Genomic DNA, 12,108 nt, shown 5'->3' on the forward strand with positions numbered 1-12,108 from the left:
GGGGGGCACCGCGCGGGTGCAGCCACGATGGAAGGGGGTGCGTACGGAGCGGGCAAAGCCGGGGGCGCCTTCGACCCCTACACCCTGGTCCGGCAGCCGCACACCATCCTGCGCGTCGTGTCTTGGGTAAGGACGGACTGGCCGGCGGCTCCGCCAGGCTGGGGTGGGGGTGTGGGCAAGGGCGGCGCGCCTGGACCGACCCCGACCCCAACGGGCCCCTGGCGGCGGCGCGGCGGTGGGCGAGGAGCTGTCCTGCCTGCGGGGCCCGCTGCCGCCGCTCCTCCTTCCCGGGCCCGGGGCGGGCGGGAGCCCTGGCGCTCGCGGGAGACGCCGCTCCGGCTCCCGGAGCCCTGGTTTCCTGGGGCCCCCGGTTCGTGCGCCCCCCTTCCCGCCCCGATTGCTGTGACCTCCAGGCCGCGGCTATGCAGCTAACGGCTTGGATTGTGCGCGGCCACCAGGGCGGACTGGACCGTGGGGACGGAGCCGGGGTTTAATGTGGCCTTTTTTGGGGGGTGGATCAGGGCGTGGACCATCTCGCTGGGGTGCACGCCGTGCCTGCTATGGACGTTGGAGGAGGAGAGGGCAGGGTTCGTATTGCCTAGCCCGGCCCGTGTGGAGCGATGAGTCGGGAACTGAGTACCTCTCTTCCACGCGGGAACTGCCTCTCCTTCTCTGCGTGACCTTGGGCTGGGAGCCACCCAGGAAATGTTCTCGAGAAATGAGGACTTCAGTTGCGAGGTGGGGAGTGCCATCTCCTCTCTCATGCCTCAGTTTCCGAATTTATAGACAAGGTGGGAGGAGCCTTCTGGAGGCCCCCTTGGGCTCTGACATTACATGAACCGGTAGCACCCCTCCCACTCAGCATGCACCTGGATGCCCAAGGCGGGTGTCTGGGAGAAAGGTCTGCTCCCACAGTGAAGAGGCCAGGGTGGCCTCCAGCCTAGCTGGGGGGCAGGGCCCTCAGTGCAGAGGGCTGAGTGGGGCTCTTGTTCAGACAGGTGGTCAGGGGGAGGATGGGTCAGAGACAGTGAGCACAGAGGGAGGGGTTCAGGTGCCTTGAGTGGCACCCCATGGAAAGAAGCCCTGCTGAGGTCTGGAGAGGGCGTTTCTGGGGCTCCCTGGGGTTGGCTGGCTGTATCCCAGAAACTCCCACTCGAGGTTCTGGCCTCTGCAGGCCTGGGGCCCATTCCTGGTGGGCTTAGACTAGAAGGGCTTGGACTGGGGATGCTGGGCAGGGGCACTGTCAGGGACCCCAGGGGCTACCCCAAGGCCAGCTGTGACCTCAGCGTGCCCAAGCTTCCTCCTTTCCTTGGTTTTCAGGGTCTGGTTGGTAGGATGGCTTGGGTATGTATCCCTGGCATGCCAAAGATGACCCCATTTAAAGCCTTTTCTTCTCATATGCCGTCAGATGGGAGCTCTTTGAGGGCAGGAAAGCCCAGTTCCTTTAGCCCTTGTGTCAGTGCCTGCACAGAGCCGGGCACCCCAGCACATCTGTGTTTGTGGCTCTGAATTCATTTATCTGTGCCAGTCTTCTGCTCCCCAGATGCCCCAACAGACCCTTGGCAAAGGTGGGAGCCCTGGGGGGCACCTGCCGGATCAGGCGGGTGGGCTGTGTTCACTGCTTCAGTCTGCCCACCCCTAGGCCTCTGGCCTGGAAGGGCGAAGCCACTGGCTTTGTGAGGGGGCATGGGCATTCTGTCTGCTTGGGTCATTTCTGCCTGTGATGCCTTCATTTAGCAAAGCTTTATTGAATCTGCTGGGCCCTGAGGGAAGGCAGCATGACTCAGAAGCAGCCCTTGTTCTCAGGAAGCCACAGTCCCACTGGGGAGTGAGCCAGGTGCCCCCAGGCAGAGGCCACAAGAGCCAGGAGAGGGGTCTCCCTGCTGTGGAATCAAATTTCATGGTGAAGGTGATGTCAGATTAGGCCTGGTGGGATGAGGGTTTATACATGTGCACATCCAGCGGAGAGGACGTGGAAAGCAGGAGGAAGGATCAGCCCCTCTGAGCACCCATGGGGTGCAAGACCACACACAGCTACCTAGCTGGTTCCCCAACACTAGAGGAAGCTGAGGCTCAGCGAGAGAGGCCAAGTGCCTGGCCCAAGGTCACTAAGCATGTGAGTGGCAGACGAGCATTTGAGCCTAGGTCTTCCTGTCTCCAAAGCATAGTTCTCCCCCTGGGGCAGGGAAGAGTCCAGAATCCTGGAATGTCAGGATTGGAAAGGACACAAAGGTTACCTGGACCAACCAATGCTCAAACGACCCCACGACCTCCCAGCCCTGCTCACACACGTGGATACAAGGCACTCACTACCTTTGTCGAACCAAGAGGTGTCTGATACAGGCTGATTGACACCTTTAAAAGTAGCTTTTTTTCCTGATCAAAGTAATACCTGCCAATTATTGGAAAGTATAAAAATTACATGTGATGGTTGCACGGTAGGAATGTACTTACCACCACTGAAATGGTGAAGATGGTAAATTGTATGTTACGTGTGTTTTACCACAACAGAAAAAGTTTGGTGGGGGGTGGTAATCATGTGATGCCACCACTTAGGGAGGGCTGCAGTGAATGTGGTGCTGTCTCCTTCTGGTCTTTTCGAAACTGTGTGGCGTGCTGAGCCATTTAAACACATCAGGAGCTGCGGGGGATGCAGCTGGCGCCTGCTCTTGGCCCTCACACCACAGGGCAGAGCAAGTGAAGCCTGAGCTCCAGGACCAGGGTGACCCGTTTATCCTGGTGTGCTGGAACTTCCTGCCTTTAGCATTCTGAGAGGCCCTCAGTCCAGACAAACAGGGACAATTAGTCACCCTGTCCAGGACTCCTGGACAACCTAGACCGCTACCACAGCCCTGGAGGGGCCCTACCAGCATGCACACGTGGACCTGTGATTGTTTTTTTCTTTTTTTGAGATGGGGTCTTGCTCTGTTGCCCAGGCTGGAGTACAATGGTGCCATCTCGGCTCATTGCAACCTCCATCTCCCAGGTTCAAGCAACTCTACTGCTCCTGCCTCCCAAGTAGCTGGGATTACAGGCACACACCACCACGCTCAGCTAATTTTTGTATTTTTAGCAGAGATGGGGTTTCACCATGTTGGCCAGGCTGGTCTCAAATTCCTGACCTCAGGTGATCCACCTGCCTTGGCCTCCCAACGTGCTAGGATTACAGGCGTGAGCCACCGCACCTGGCATGGACCTGGGATTTTTGTAAAATTTGTAAAAGGGCCGGGCGCGGTGGCTCATGCTTGTAATCCCAGCACTTTGGGAGGCCGAGGCGGGTGGATCACGAGGTCAGGAGATCGAGACCACAGTGAAACCCCGTCTCCACTAAAAATACAAAAAATTAGCGGGGCGTGGTGGCGGGCGCCTATAGTCCCAGCTACTTGGAGAGGCTGAGGCAGGAGAATGGCGTGAACCTGGGGGGCGGAGCTTGCAGTGAGCTGAGACTGCGCCACTGCACTGCAGCCTGGGCGACAGAGCGAGACTCCATCTCAAAAAAAAAAAAAAAAATTGTAAAAGAAAGATTTTTTTTTTTCTGATGCTTTTCCAAAAGAGGGCCCCCAAATCATGTAAGCTTCAGGGCCTCACCAACCTGGACCCATCCTGGAACCCAAGCCCTCCGAGCCCCTGGGTCAGCCTGCACAGAAGCAGGGCCTCCGGGACCTGGCTTGTCTCTTTTTTATTTTTTTAGAGACAGGATCTTGCTGTGTTGCCCAGGCTGGTCTCAGACTCCTGGACTCAAGTGATCCTCCCACCTCAGCCTTCTGAGTAGCTGGAACAGCAAGGCGAGGCGTGGGCCACTGCATCCGGCATGGCTTGTCTCTTGACTAAGGCTTTCTCACCTCTTGGTGTCATTGCCCCAGTGGCAGATCAGCTGCCACTCCTGGCACCCCCAGGCCACAGTTGTGACTTTCAGTAAGTTTCCTCTCCCCACCCTCTGTGCCTCAGTCTTCCCACCCGAACTGGGCTGGACTGGGTCAGAAGTGCCTGATCTGTTGCGCAGTGACTGCCGCCTGTCAGTGACATTTCTTTGTTCTAAAGCCAGATGGGAAAAAAAGGAGTTACAGCAAGGAGCTAAACTGATTTAATAGAAAGGACCACCTTTTATTCGGAGTTTATATTATTTTTTGCAGGGGGCTAAAAGGGACTATAGGGAATGAATATCAGTGCTGGTAGATGAGTTGTTTTTTTTTTTCTTTTGAGATGGAGTCTTTCTCTGTCGCCCAGGCTAGAGTGCAGTGGCGCAATCTTGGCTCACTGCAACCTCTGCCTCACAGTTTCAAGTGATTCTCCTGCCTCAGCCTCCCAAATAGCTGGGATTACAGGCACCCGCCACCATGCCCAGCTACCTGTTTAATTTTTAGTAGAGACGGGGTTTCACCATCTTGGCCAGGCTGGTCTCAAACTCCTGACCTAGTGATCCACCTGCCTCAGCCTCCCTAAGTGCTGGGATTCCAGGCGTGAGCCACCGCGCCGTCGGTGTTTCTTTAATTCTCTACTTTGACAAAATGAAAATGATAAAATGTTTGAAATGTTGCCATTTTCAGGGTTCATTTTTTGAGGGCTTTGGCCATAATACCACATGGTTTTGTAAGTGGGGTGGGTATCTTCCCCCCCGTTTTACAGATGACAGAATTGAGGCTCAGCCTGGAGAAATGACTTGTGCTAGCTGAAGGCCTGGGCTTGTCAGAGCCTTGGTTTGAACCCGGCCTGCCGGGCTCCACGTTCTGTGTACTCCCTGTGGGTTCCCTGCCTAGATCTCCATGGCACGAAGGGGTGACCTGAGGGGGGTGGCTTTATTCCCCTGGTTTTATCCACCCACACCCCACTCCACCCCCCATCATCCCAAGTGAACACTGAATAAAAAGGCTGAACTTGGCCAGGTGAGGTGGCTCACGCCTATAATCCCAGCACTTTGGGAGGCCAAGGCGGGTGGATCACTTGAGGTTAGGAGTTCAAGACCATCCTGGCCAACATGGTGAAACCCCATCTCTACTAAAATACAAAAATTAACTGAGCATGCTGGCGGTCGCCTGTTATCTCAGCTACTCAGGAGGCTGAGACAGGAGAATCGCTTGAACCCCTGGAGGCAGAGATTGCAGTGAGCTGAGATCGCACCACTGTACTCCAGCCTGGGTGACAAGAGTGAAACTCCGTCTCAAATGAAAATAAATAAATAAATAGCTGAACGTTTTTTGTAAACACAGCAGTTTCAAGATAAGACCCCTCACCTCCCCCAACCAACTTGCCATGTGCCAGCCATAGAGCTATAGGAAAATTCTGGGACCAGCAGTTCTGGGGGAAGAGGGTCCAGGGTAGAGACAGAACCTCTGGCCAGTTCTGATGTTCATTTGTTCATTCCACAAGTCCCCTGCTCAGTGCCAGCTGAGTGCTCAGTGCCACCCCAAGGCACTCTCGCTCCAGTGACGAGAACAGGATTGAGTGGGAAGCACCATCGCAGAGGCTCGGGTCACTACAAGAAGGAATTCCCAGGGGGTGGACCAGGAGAGGCTTGGATGACAGACTCACAAGCTGGACTTCCTCTGAGGGCAGTAGGAAGCTGGAGAGAGGGTCAGGGGTATTTCGGAAGCTCCTGTGGAAGCTTGGTTTGGAGAGGGCTCTGTGGCTGGAAATGTGTGGTCACATCCAGCCTGTCCTCTCCCAGTACCGGGCACAGCCCTGTCACCTAGACAGGAAGGTGGGCCCATGGCCCTCATTTGGCATTTATTGCTGACCACCCTGGAGTCTTTCTCACCTCTTCACCTCCTGTGGCCGGCTCCTCTGCCGCTTCTTCTCTCTCAGGTCTAGGACAGGGTCAGCTGCAAGGAGACTTCTGGGAGGTGATAGATTTCTGCTGTGTCTTGGGCACTTCCTCATGTCCAGGGACAACCCAGGGGCGGCCTAGAGAGCCTGAGAAAGCCCAGGGCATCAGGAGCAGAGCCATCAGAGCGGGACCTTGGAAAACCCCTACCTCTTTCAGCCTCAGTTGCCTCATCTGTAACGTGGGATTGGAGGGCCTGGGTTTGGGGAGGCCTCGAGAGCTTATAAAAATGCAAATTTTGGCCAGGTGCGGACGCTCACGCCTGTAAGCCTAGCACTTTGGGAGGCAGAGGCAGGTGAATCACCTGAGGTCAGGAGTTCGAGACCAGCCTGGCCAACATGGTGAAACCCTATCTCTACTAAAAATACAAAAAATTAGCCAGGCGTGGTGGCACGCGCCTGTAGTCCCAGCTACTTGGGAGGCTGAGGCATGAGAATCACTTAAGCCCAAGAGGTGGAGGTTGCAGTGAGCCGAGATTGCACCATTGCACTCCAGCCTGGGCTAAAAGAGTGAAACTCCATTTGAAAAAAAAAAAAGAAAAAGAAAGAAAGGAAAAGAAAATGCAAGTTATTTTTGTTTGTTTGTTTTTGAGACAGGGTCTCGCTCTGTCACCCAGGTTGGAATGCAGTGGCACGATCTCAGCTCACTGCAGCCTCCGCCTTCCAAATTCAAGTGATTCTCCTGCCTCAGACTCCTGAGTAGATGGGATTACAGGTGTCTGCCACCAAACCTGGCTAATTTTTATATTTTTAGTAGAGACGAGGTTTCATCATGTTGGCCAGGCTGGTCTCAAACTCCTAACCTCAAGTGATCCACCTGCCCGGCCTCCGAAAGTGCTGGGATTATAGGTGTGAGCCACCTCGCCTGGCCTGAATGCAAGTTTAAAAGGCCTGCCGTACCTCTGCTGTGGTGGGTTTTGTTATCCCCTCCTTAGATGAAAAGCTGAGGCCCAGAGAGGTTAACTGGAGTCACTGGGATCAGCACCCATGGCCCCTCCTCTAGGGAGTCCCCAGCCACATGGGGAGTCCCACATGAGCAGCGCATGCAAAGCTGTTGGGCGGGCCTCAGCCCCAGGGAGAAAAAACAGAGCCTGGGAGAGGAAGGGAAGAGAGGAGGAGAAGCCAGGAGGAGGAGGGAGGGAGGAAGGGAGAGGCAGATGGCAGGGCTGTTGGAGGGAGCCACACTTGGCACCCAGACCGGAAGAACCAGCTGTCAGGTGGGAGGGGAGGCAGGGTAGGTGCTGAGGAGTGCCTTGGCCTGGAGACCTGAGGCTGCGTTCTGCACCCTCTCTGCCAGTGATTGGCTGTGTGACTGGAGCAAGAGGCCCATGCTCTCCTGGCCTTGGTTTCCCCATCTGTCAAATGGGAAAAGGATAGTTGGATTGCTCTGGTGGTTCCCGACCTTTCCACCCTTGAAGAACCCCACTCTTGCTCCTAGTGGACTCCAGGTTGGGAACTTTGGATTCGTCAGTCTTTAAAGAAGTGATGTTGGGGCCAGGCGCGATGGCTCACGCCTGTAATCCCAGCAATTTGGGAGGCCGAGGTGGTTGACTCACTTGAGGTCAGGAGTTTGAGACCAGCCTGGCCAACATGGTGAAACCCTGCCTTTACTAAAAATACAAAAATTAGCCGGGTGTGGTGGTGCCTACGATTATGCTTGTAATCCCAGCTACTCTGGAGGCTGAGGCACGAGAATCACTTGAACCCAGGAGGCGGAGGTTGCAGTGAGCCAAGATCCCACCACTGCATTCCAGCCAGGGCAACAGATCAAGACTGTTTCAAAAAAAAAAAAAAAGTGATGTTTGGAGCCATCCCCTCATGCTTTGTGGGGGCCTGCAGCAGAGGGGGCCCTGGGCCCCAGGTCTATGCATGGGAGCAGAGCAGACGGCATCAGCTGGAGCCTGGAAGGGCAGTCATGCCCTGTGTTTCTGGGAGAAACGTCCCTTCAGGGATGGAGTTTTGCTCATCTCCCCGCTGCTGGTGGAGCAGGGGCCAGGTGAAGGGGACCTGGAGAGAGGGGCAGCTGCGTAGCTGGGGCAGCCCCAAGCTGTCAGACCCAAGCTGCAGTCATGCAGGAGCTTTAACAAGCTGGGGCTCCTCCAGTACCTCACAGTCCGGGGGGCAAGAGTCCCTGAGCCTTCAGCCCCTCCCAGAATGTCCCTGACACCTTTTGTAAATTGCACCGTAACCTGGCCTCCCCCAGACCCTGCTTCCTGCAGCCTGCTCAGTGGGGGCTGCTTTATCCCTCAGACCCTCTCTCTGCTGGGCCTGGGGGTCGACAGGGTCCTTCTGGTTCCTGAGGCCGCTTCCAGGCCATTGTCCCGCAGCTTTGAATCTCACACCAGCACTGGGTCGCCCACTCCCCTTCATGATGAGCCGGCTCGAGGCCACTTTGCCCGTTCTTCAAAGATGCCCACCCAGGCCGGGCACGGTGGCTCACGCCTGTAATCCCAGCACTTTGGGAGGCCAAGGCGGGCGGATCACGAGGTCAGGATATCAAGACCATCCTGGCTAACACAGTGAAACCCCGTCTCTACTAAAAAAAAATACAAAAAAATTAGCTGGGCGTGGTGGCGGGCGCCTGTAGTCCAGCTACCCGGGAGGCTGAGGCAGGAGAATGGCGTGAACCTGGGAGGCAGAGCTTGCAGTGAGCCAAGATTGCGCCACTGCACTCCAGCCTGGGCGACAAAGCGAGACTCTGTCTCAAAAAAAAAAATAAAAAGATGCCCACCCTAGCTCGGTGTCAGCCGTCTCCAGCACTACTCCTGCTCCAGTCCTGGTCATTGGAGTGTCTATTTCTGTGACCCTTTCCACACCTGGCCTCCTCTCCCCGCATGGTCTTGTCTGCCAGCCTCAGCCAACTGTCACCAGCTGGACCCTAGCTAGGCCTGGCCCTGCCTTCGCAGTAGCCTCTCGCACTCCCTGATCCTCTTTCCAGGCGTCTCCTCCAACCCTCCTACCTTTCCACCTCCCTCTCTCTCCCCTGATCCTAGGTCCTTGGGCCTGGGGCCTCTGAACCACTGATCTTCCCCTGTGCACTGGCCCTCACCACCCCTTGGTCCCTCCTGTCCCCCTCCCCACCTCCTAGTGGCCACGTGCTGCAGCTCCAGCCCTTCTGTGCATCACACTCGCCTGGCACAGCTCTGGTTAAATTCAGTCCTAGGCATCTTCACACCTGCCCCCCTCCTCTTAGACTATCTCCCCTGTTCTGGTGGCCCAGGCCAGCCTGGCTGCAGCCTCGTGAGCCTGTTTCTCTCACCTACTCAAGGACACACGTCCATCAGTTCTCTCTCCCTCTCTCTGTCTCCTCCACCCTCAGTTTCGCCCTCTCTACTCTTGGCTCTTCCGCATCAGCCTGCAAATGTGCGTGATTCCCCATCTCAGGAAGACACTCCCTCACCCATTTCTCTGGTCCTTCAGAAGAGTTGTCGCCGTCTCCAGGGTTTCTTCTGCGGTCTCCCACACGCACTCCCCACAGGCTCTCTCTCCCCCTCCTCGCCATCTTCTCCGGCTCATTCCTGACCTTCACATTGCCAGTCTCATGGCTGACTGTCATTGATGGATCTCTCAGCAGCGTCTGGCAGCCATGAGGGGTTTATGCATCCTCCCTTGAATCCAAACGGCCGCAGAATGTGGACACCCTCACCCCTCTCGTCCTCTCTTTAATATACATGCTGAGCACAGGCCGGATGAGGTCCCTGGTCTGTAGGGAGGGCTGACAGTCTAGTGGAGGGAAATGTGGCGGAAACCAGTTAAAATATGGAGGTGAGCACAGACCCCTAGAGAGGGACAGGCAGGTGACACCAGCGTTGAGTCAGCATTGAGAGGGCAGGAGCCAGCCAGGCAGAGAAGGGGGAAGGAGGAACAGCGAGGGCAAAGGCTGAACGGCCTGGCAGAGCAGAGACGAGGCTGTCGCCCCTGCTGAGGTGTACGCTTGGAGGGTGAGAACTGCATCTGTCATAGCCCCAGGACTAGATTGGTTCCAGGCATCGCCTAAGGGCCCCAACTATGGATGGATGTGGCGGGAACTGCACCGATGGGTCTTCCTTCTAGCCACTGTTCTTCAGGTGTCCCACCTGGCCTTTAGGGCCCTGCTCAAATATCACCTCCCTGTGAAGCCTTCCTGGATTCTCCCAAGCTTGCGCTCTCCTCCCTGCTTCCCTTGGGCTCTGTGGGGATGACTGACAGAAATCTCAAAGCAGGGAGCTTTCCCCTTCTGTGCCTTTCTTCTCTAGAAGGTGAGGCAGGGCCTGGAACCAGATTATTTCCCTGATGACCTGGAATTTGCACAGCAGGAGAGAAACCAAACAATCTCAGGCATGCAGGGATTGGCAGGGCAGGGGCAGGCACTGGGGTGAGGAAAAGCAGACAGAACTGGATGGTTAACCCTGCCCTTCTTTTTTTTGTGTGAGACAAAGTCTTACTCTGTTGCCTAGGCTGGAGTACAGTGGCACGATCCCAACTCACTGCAACCTCCACCTCCTGGGTTCAACCGATTCTCCTGCCTCAGCCTCCCAAGTAGCTGAGATTACAGGCATCCACCACCATGCCTGGCTAATTTTTTTTGCATTTTTAGTAGAGATGGGGTCTCATCTCACCATGTTGGCCAGGCTGGCCTCGAACTCCTGACCTCAAGTCATCCACCCGCCTCTGCCTCCCAAAATGCTAGGATTACAGCCATGAGCCATCACGCCGGGCCAATCCTGCCCTTCTTATCAACTGAGAGACCTCACAGAGCCTCAGTGGCCGCATCTATAAAATGGGTACAACAGTGCCTACCCCAGCAGTCTTGGGGCGTGTAAATGAGGTCTAGCCCTGAAGGGCTCTGCAGTGTTTGGTTGGCATTTACACCCCTTTCCAGGTGGGGATGTTGCTCCCCTCTCCCACCTCTTCCCTGCCTCTGAAAGGGCAGAGGTGATAAGACCTGGGGTGAAGAAGGCCCTGGGGGGTACAGGATTATGGGGATGGCGGTCCAGATACTTCTGCCACTGAGAGTAAGGCCAGTCAAGCGAGCCCTCTCTGAGTCTTCGTTTCCTCCCTTCTCTCCTTTTTTTTTTTTTTTTTTTTTTTTTTTTAGTAGAGATGTCTCACTATGTTCCCCAGGCTGGTCTCAAACTCCTGGGCTCAAGTGATCCTCCTGCCTCGGCCACCTACATAGCTGGGATTACACTCGTGAGCCACTGTGCCCGGCCAATTTCCCCCTTTTTCATGAGGCTCCAAGGCCCCCTTGAGGTTACTCAACCAGAGGAGAGGAACATGGGGCATTCTGGAGAGAGGGAGGGGCCTGCAGATCACCCAAGCCCAGCCTCAGCACCTTGGGGAGGCAGGGGTCTGCTAGCCCAGGCCCTGCCCAGCGGAGTCCACTCCACCCCCACCACCGAGCACTTGCGGCGACAGCTTGCTGAGATTACATCTAATCCCCAGCGGGTCACTTCCAAGGCTGCACAACCCAGTGTGAGGCAGGGATGGGGGAGGGGCCCGGAGCCCCACCTGCCCCACCCCCACCTATTCCCCAGAGCGAGACTCTTCAGGAAGCCAAGGGGCTGCTCACCACCCATCATGTGTCCATGGGGCTTCAGCCGTTTTCTTCACATGACCCTGGGGGGAGGCAAAGCCCTGTTCCTGTGAAGGGGGGCCCTTGGCAGCCTGACTCATTTCTCAAAAGTGTGACCGCTCCCTTCTTCCCTCAGCCTTTCCCCAGGAGGCAGGATGGATGCCTGCACCAGGACAAGGGCAGGAAGGCTGGGTTCAGCTTGTGGGGAGAGGGCTCAGCAGCCCCCTTTTCAGAGAGTGAGCTCCCTGTGCACAGGAGTGTACAAGCGGAGGTGCCAGCCAAGGACGCTCAGGAGGGGATAATTCTCCTGCTCACCCCCCCATGCTGCCTGGGCCTCTCTGACTATCAGACTTGCTGTCTACTCCCCTCGAAGCCTTTCCTGACCCTCTCCCTGGGTCTGGGGGAGAGACATACACCCAACAACTGAACCAACAAATAGGAAAGAAGTTATATTGTGATGTTACCAAGAAAATTAATTGAGGCACTGGAGAATACTTTAGATCTGGAGTCTGGTCTGGAGGGCTTCTCTGGGGAGGTGTCTTTTGTGTTGAGATGTGCATGTTGAGGAGCCAGCTGAAGGAAGATCTGGAGAAATACGGGCATCCCAGGCAGAGGAAAGAGCCGAGCGTGAACGCCCTGAGGCAGGGATGAACTCAGGAGGGCTTGCGAGGAGAGTGTTGGGAAGCTTCAGAGGAAGGCAGGAGCCCTGGGGTTTGGTGGGGGAAGGGCTTTAC

At 56.1% G+C, this 12,108-nt stretch overlaps 1 protein-coding gene across 5 annotated transcripts in view; it reads left to right on the forward strand.

Moving 5' to 3' along the window:
* The first annotated feature begins 6 nt into the window (after positions 1-6).
* Positions 7-12,108, forward strand: part of SYNGR1 (synaptogyrin 1) — a 34,067-nt gene continuing 21,965 nt past the window's right edge. For all 5 annotated transcript variants that reach the window (XR_009211117.1, XM_032138825.2, XM_032138826.2 and 2 more), the window contains exon 1: positions 7-126. Coding sequence is in view for 4 of the 5 variants with exons in the window: in XM_032138825.2 (XP_031994716.1) it covers positions 28-126 (99 nt within the window). In the remaining variant the exon portion in view is untranslated. The remainder of the gene's footprint in view (positions 127-12,108) is intronic.

Source organism: Hylobates moloch, unplaced genomic scaffold (assembly GCF_009828535.3).
Source record: "Hylobates moloch isolate HMO894 unplaced genomic scaffold, HMol_V3 SCAFFOLD_19, whole genome shotgun sequence".
Taxonomy (NCBI): Eukaryota; Metazoa; Chordata; class Mammalia; order Primates; family Hylobatidae; genus Hylobates; species Hylobates moloch.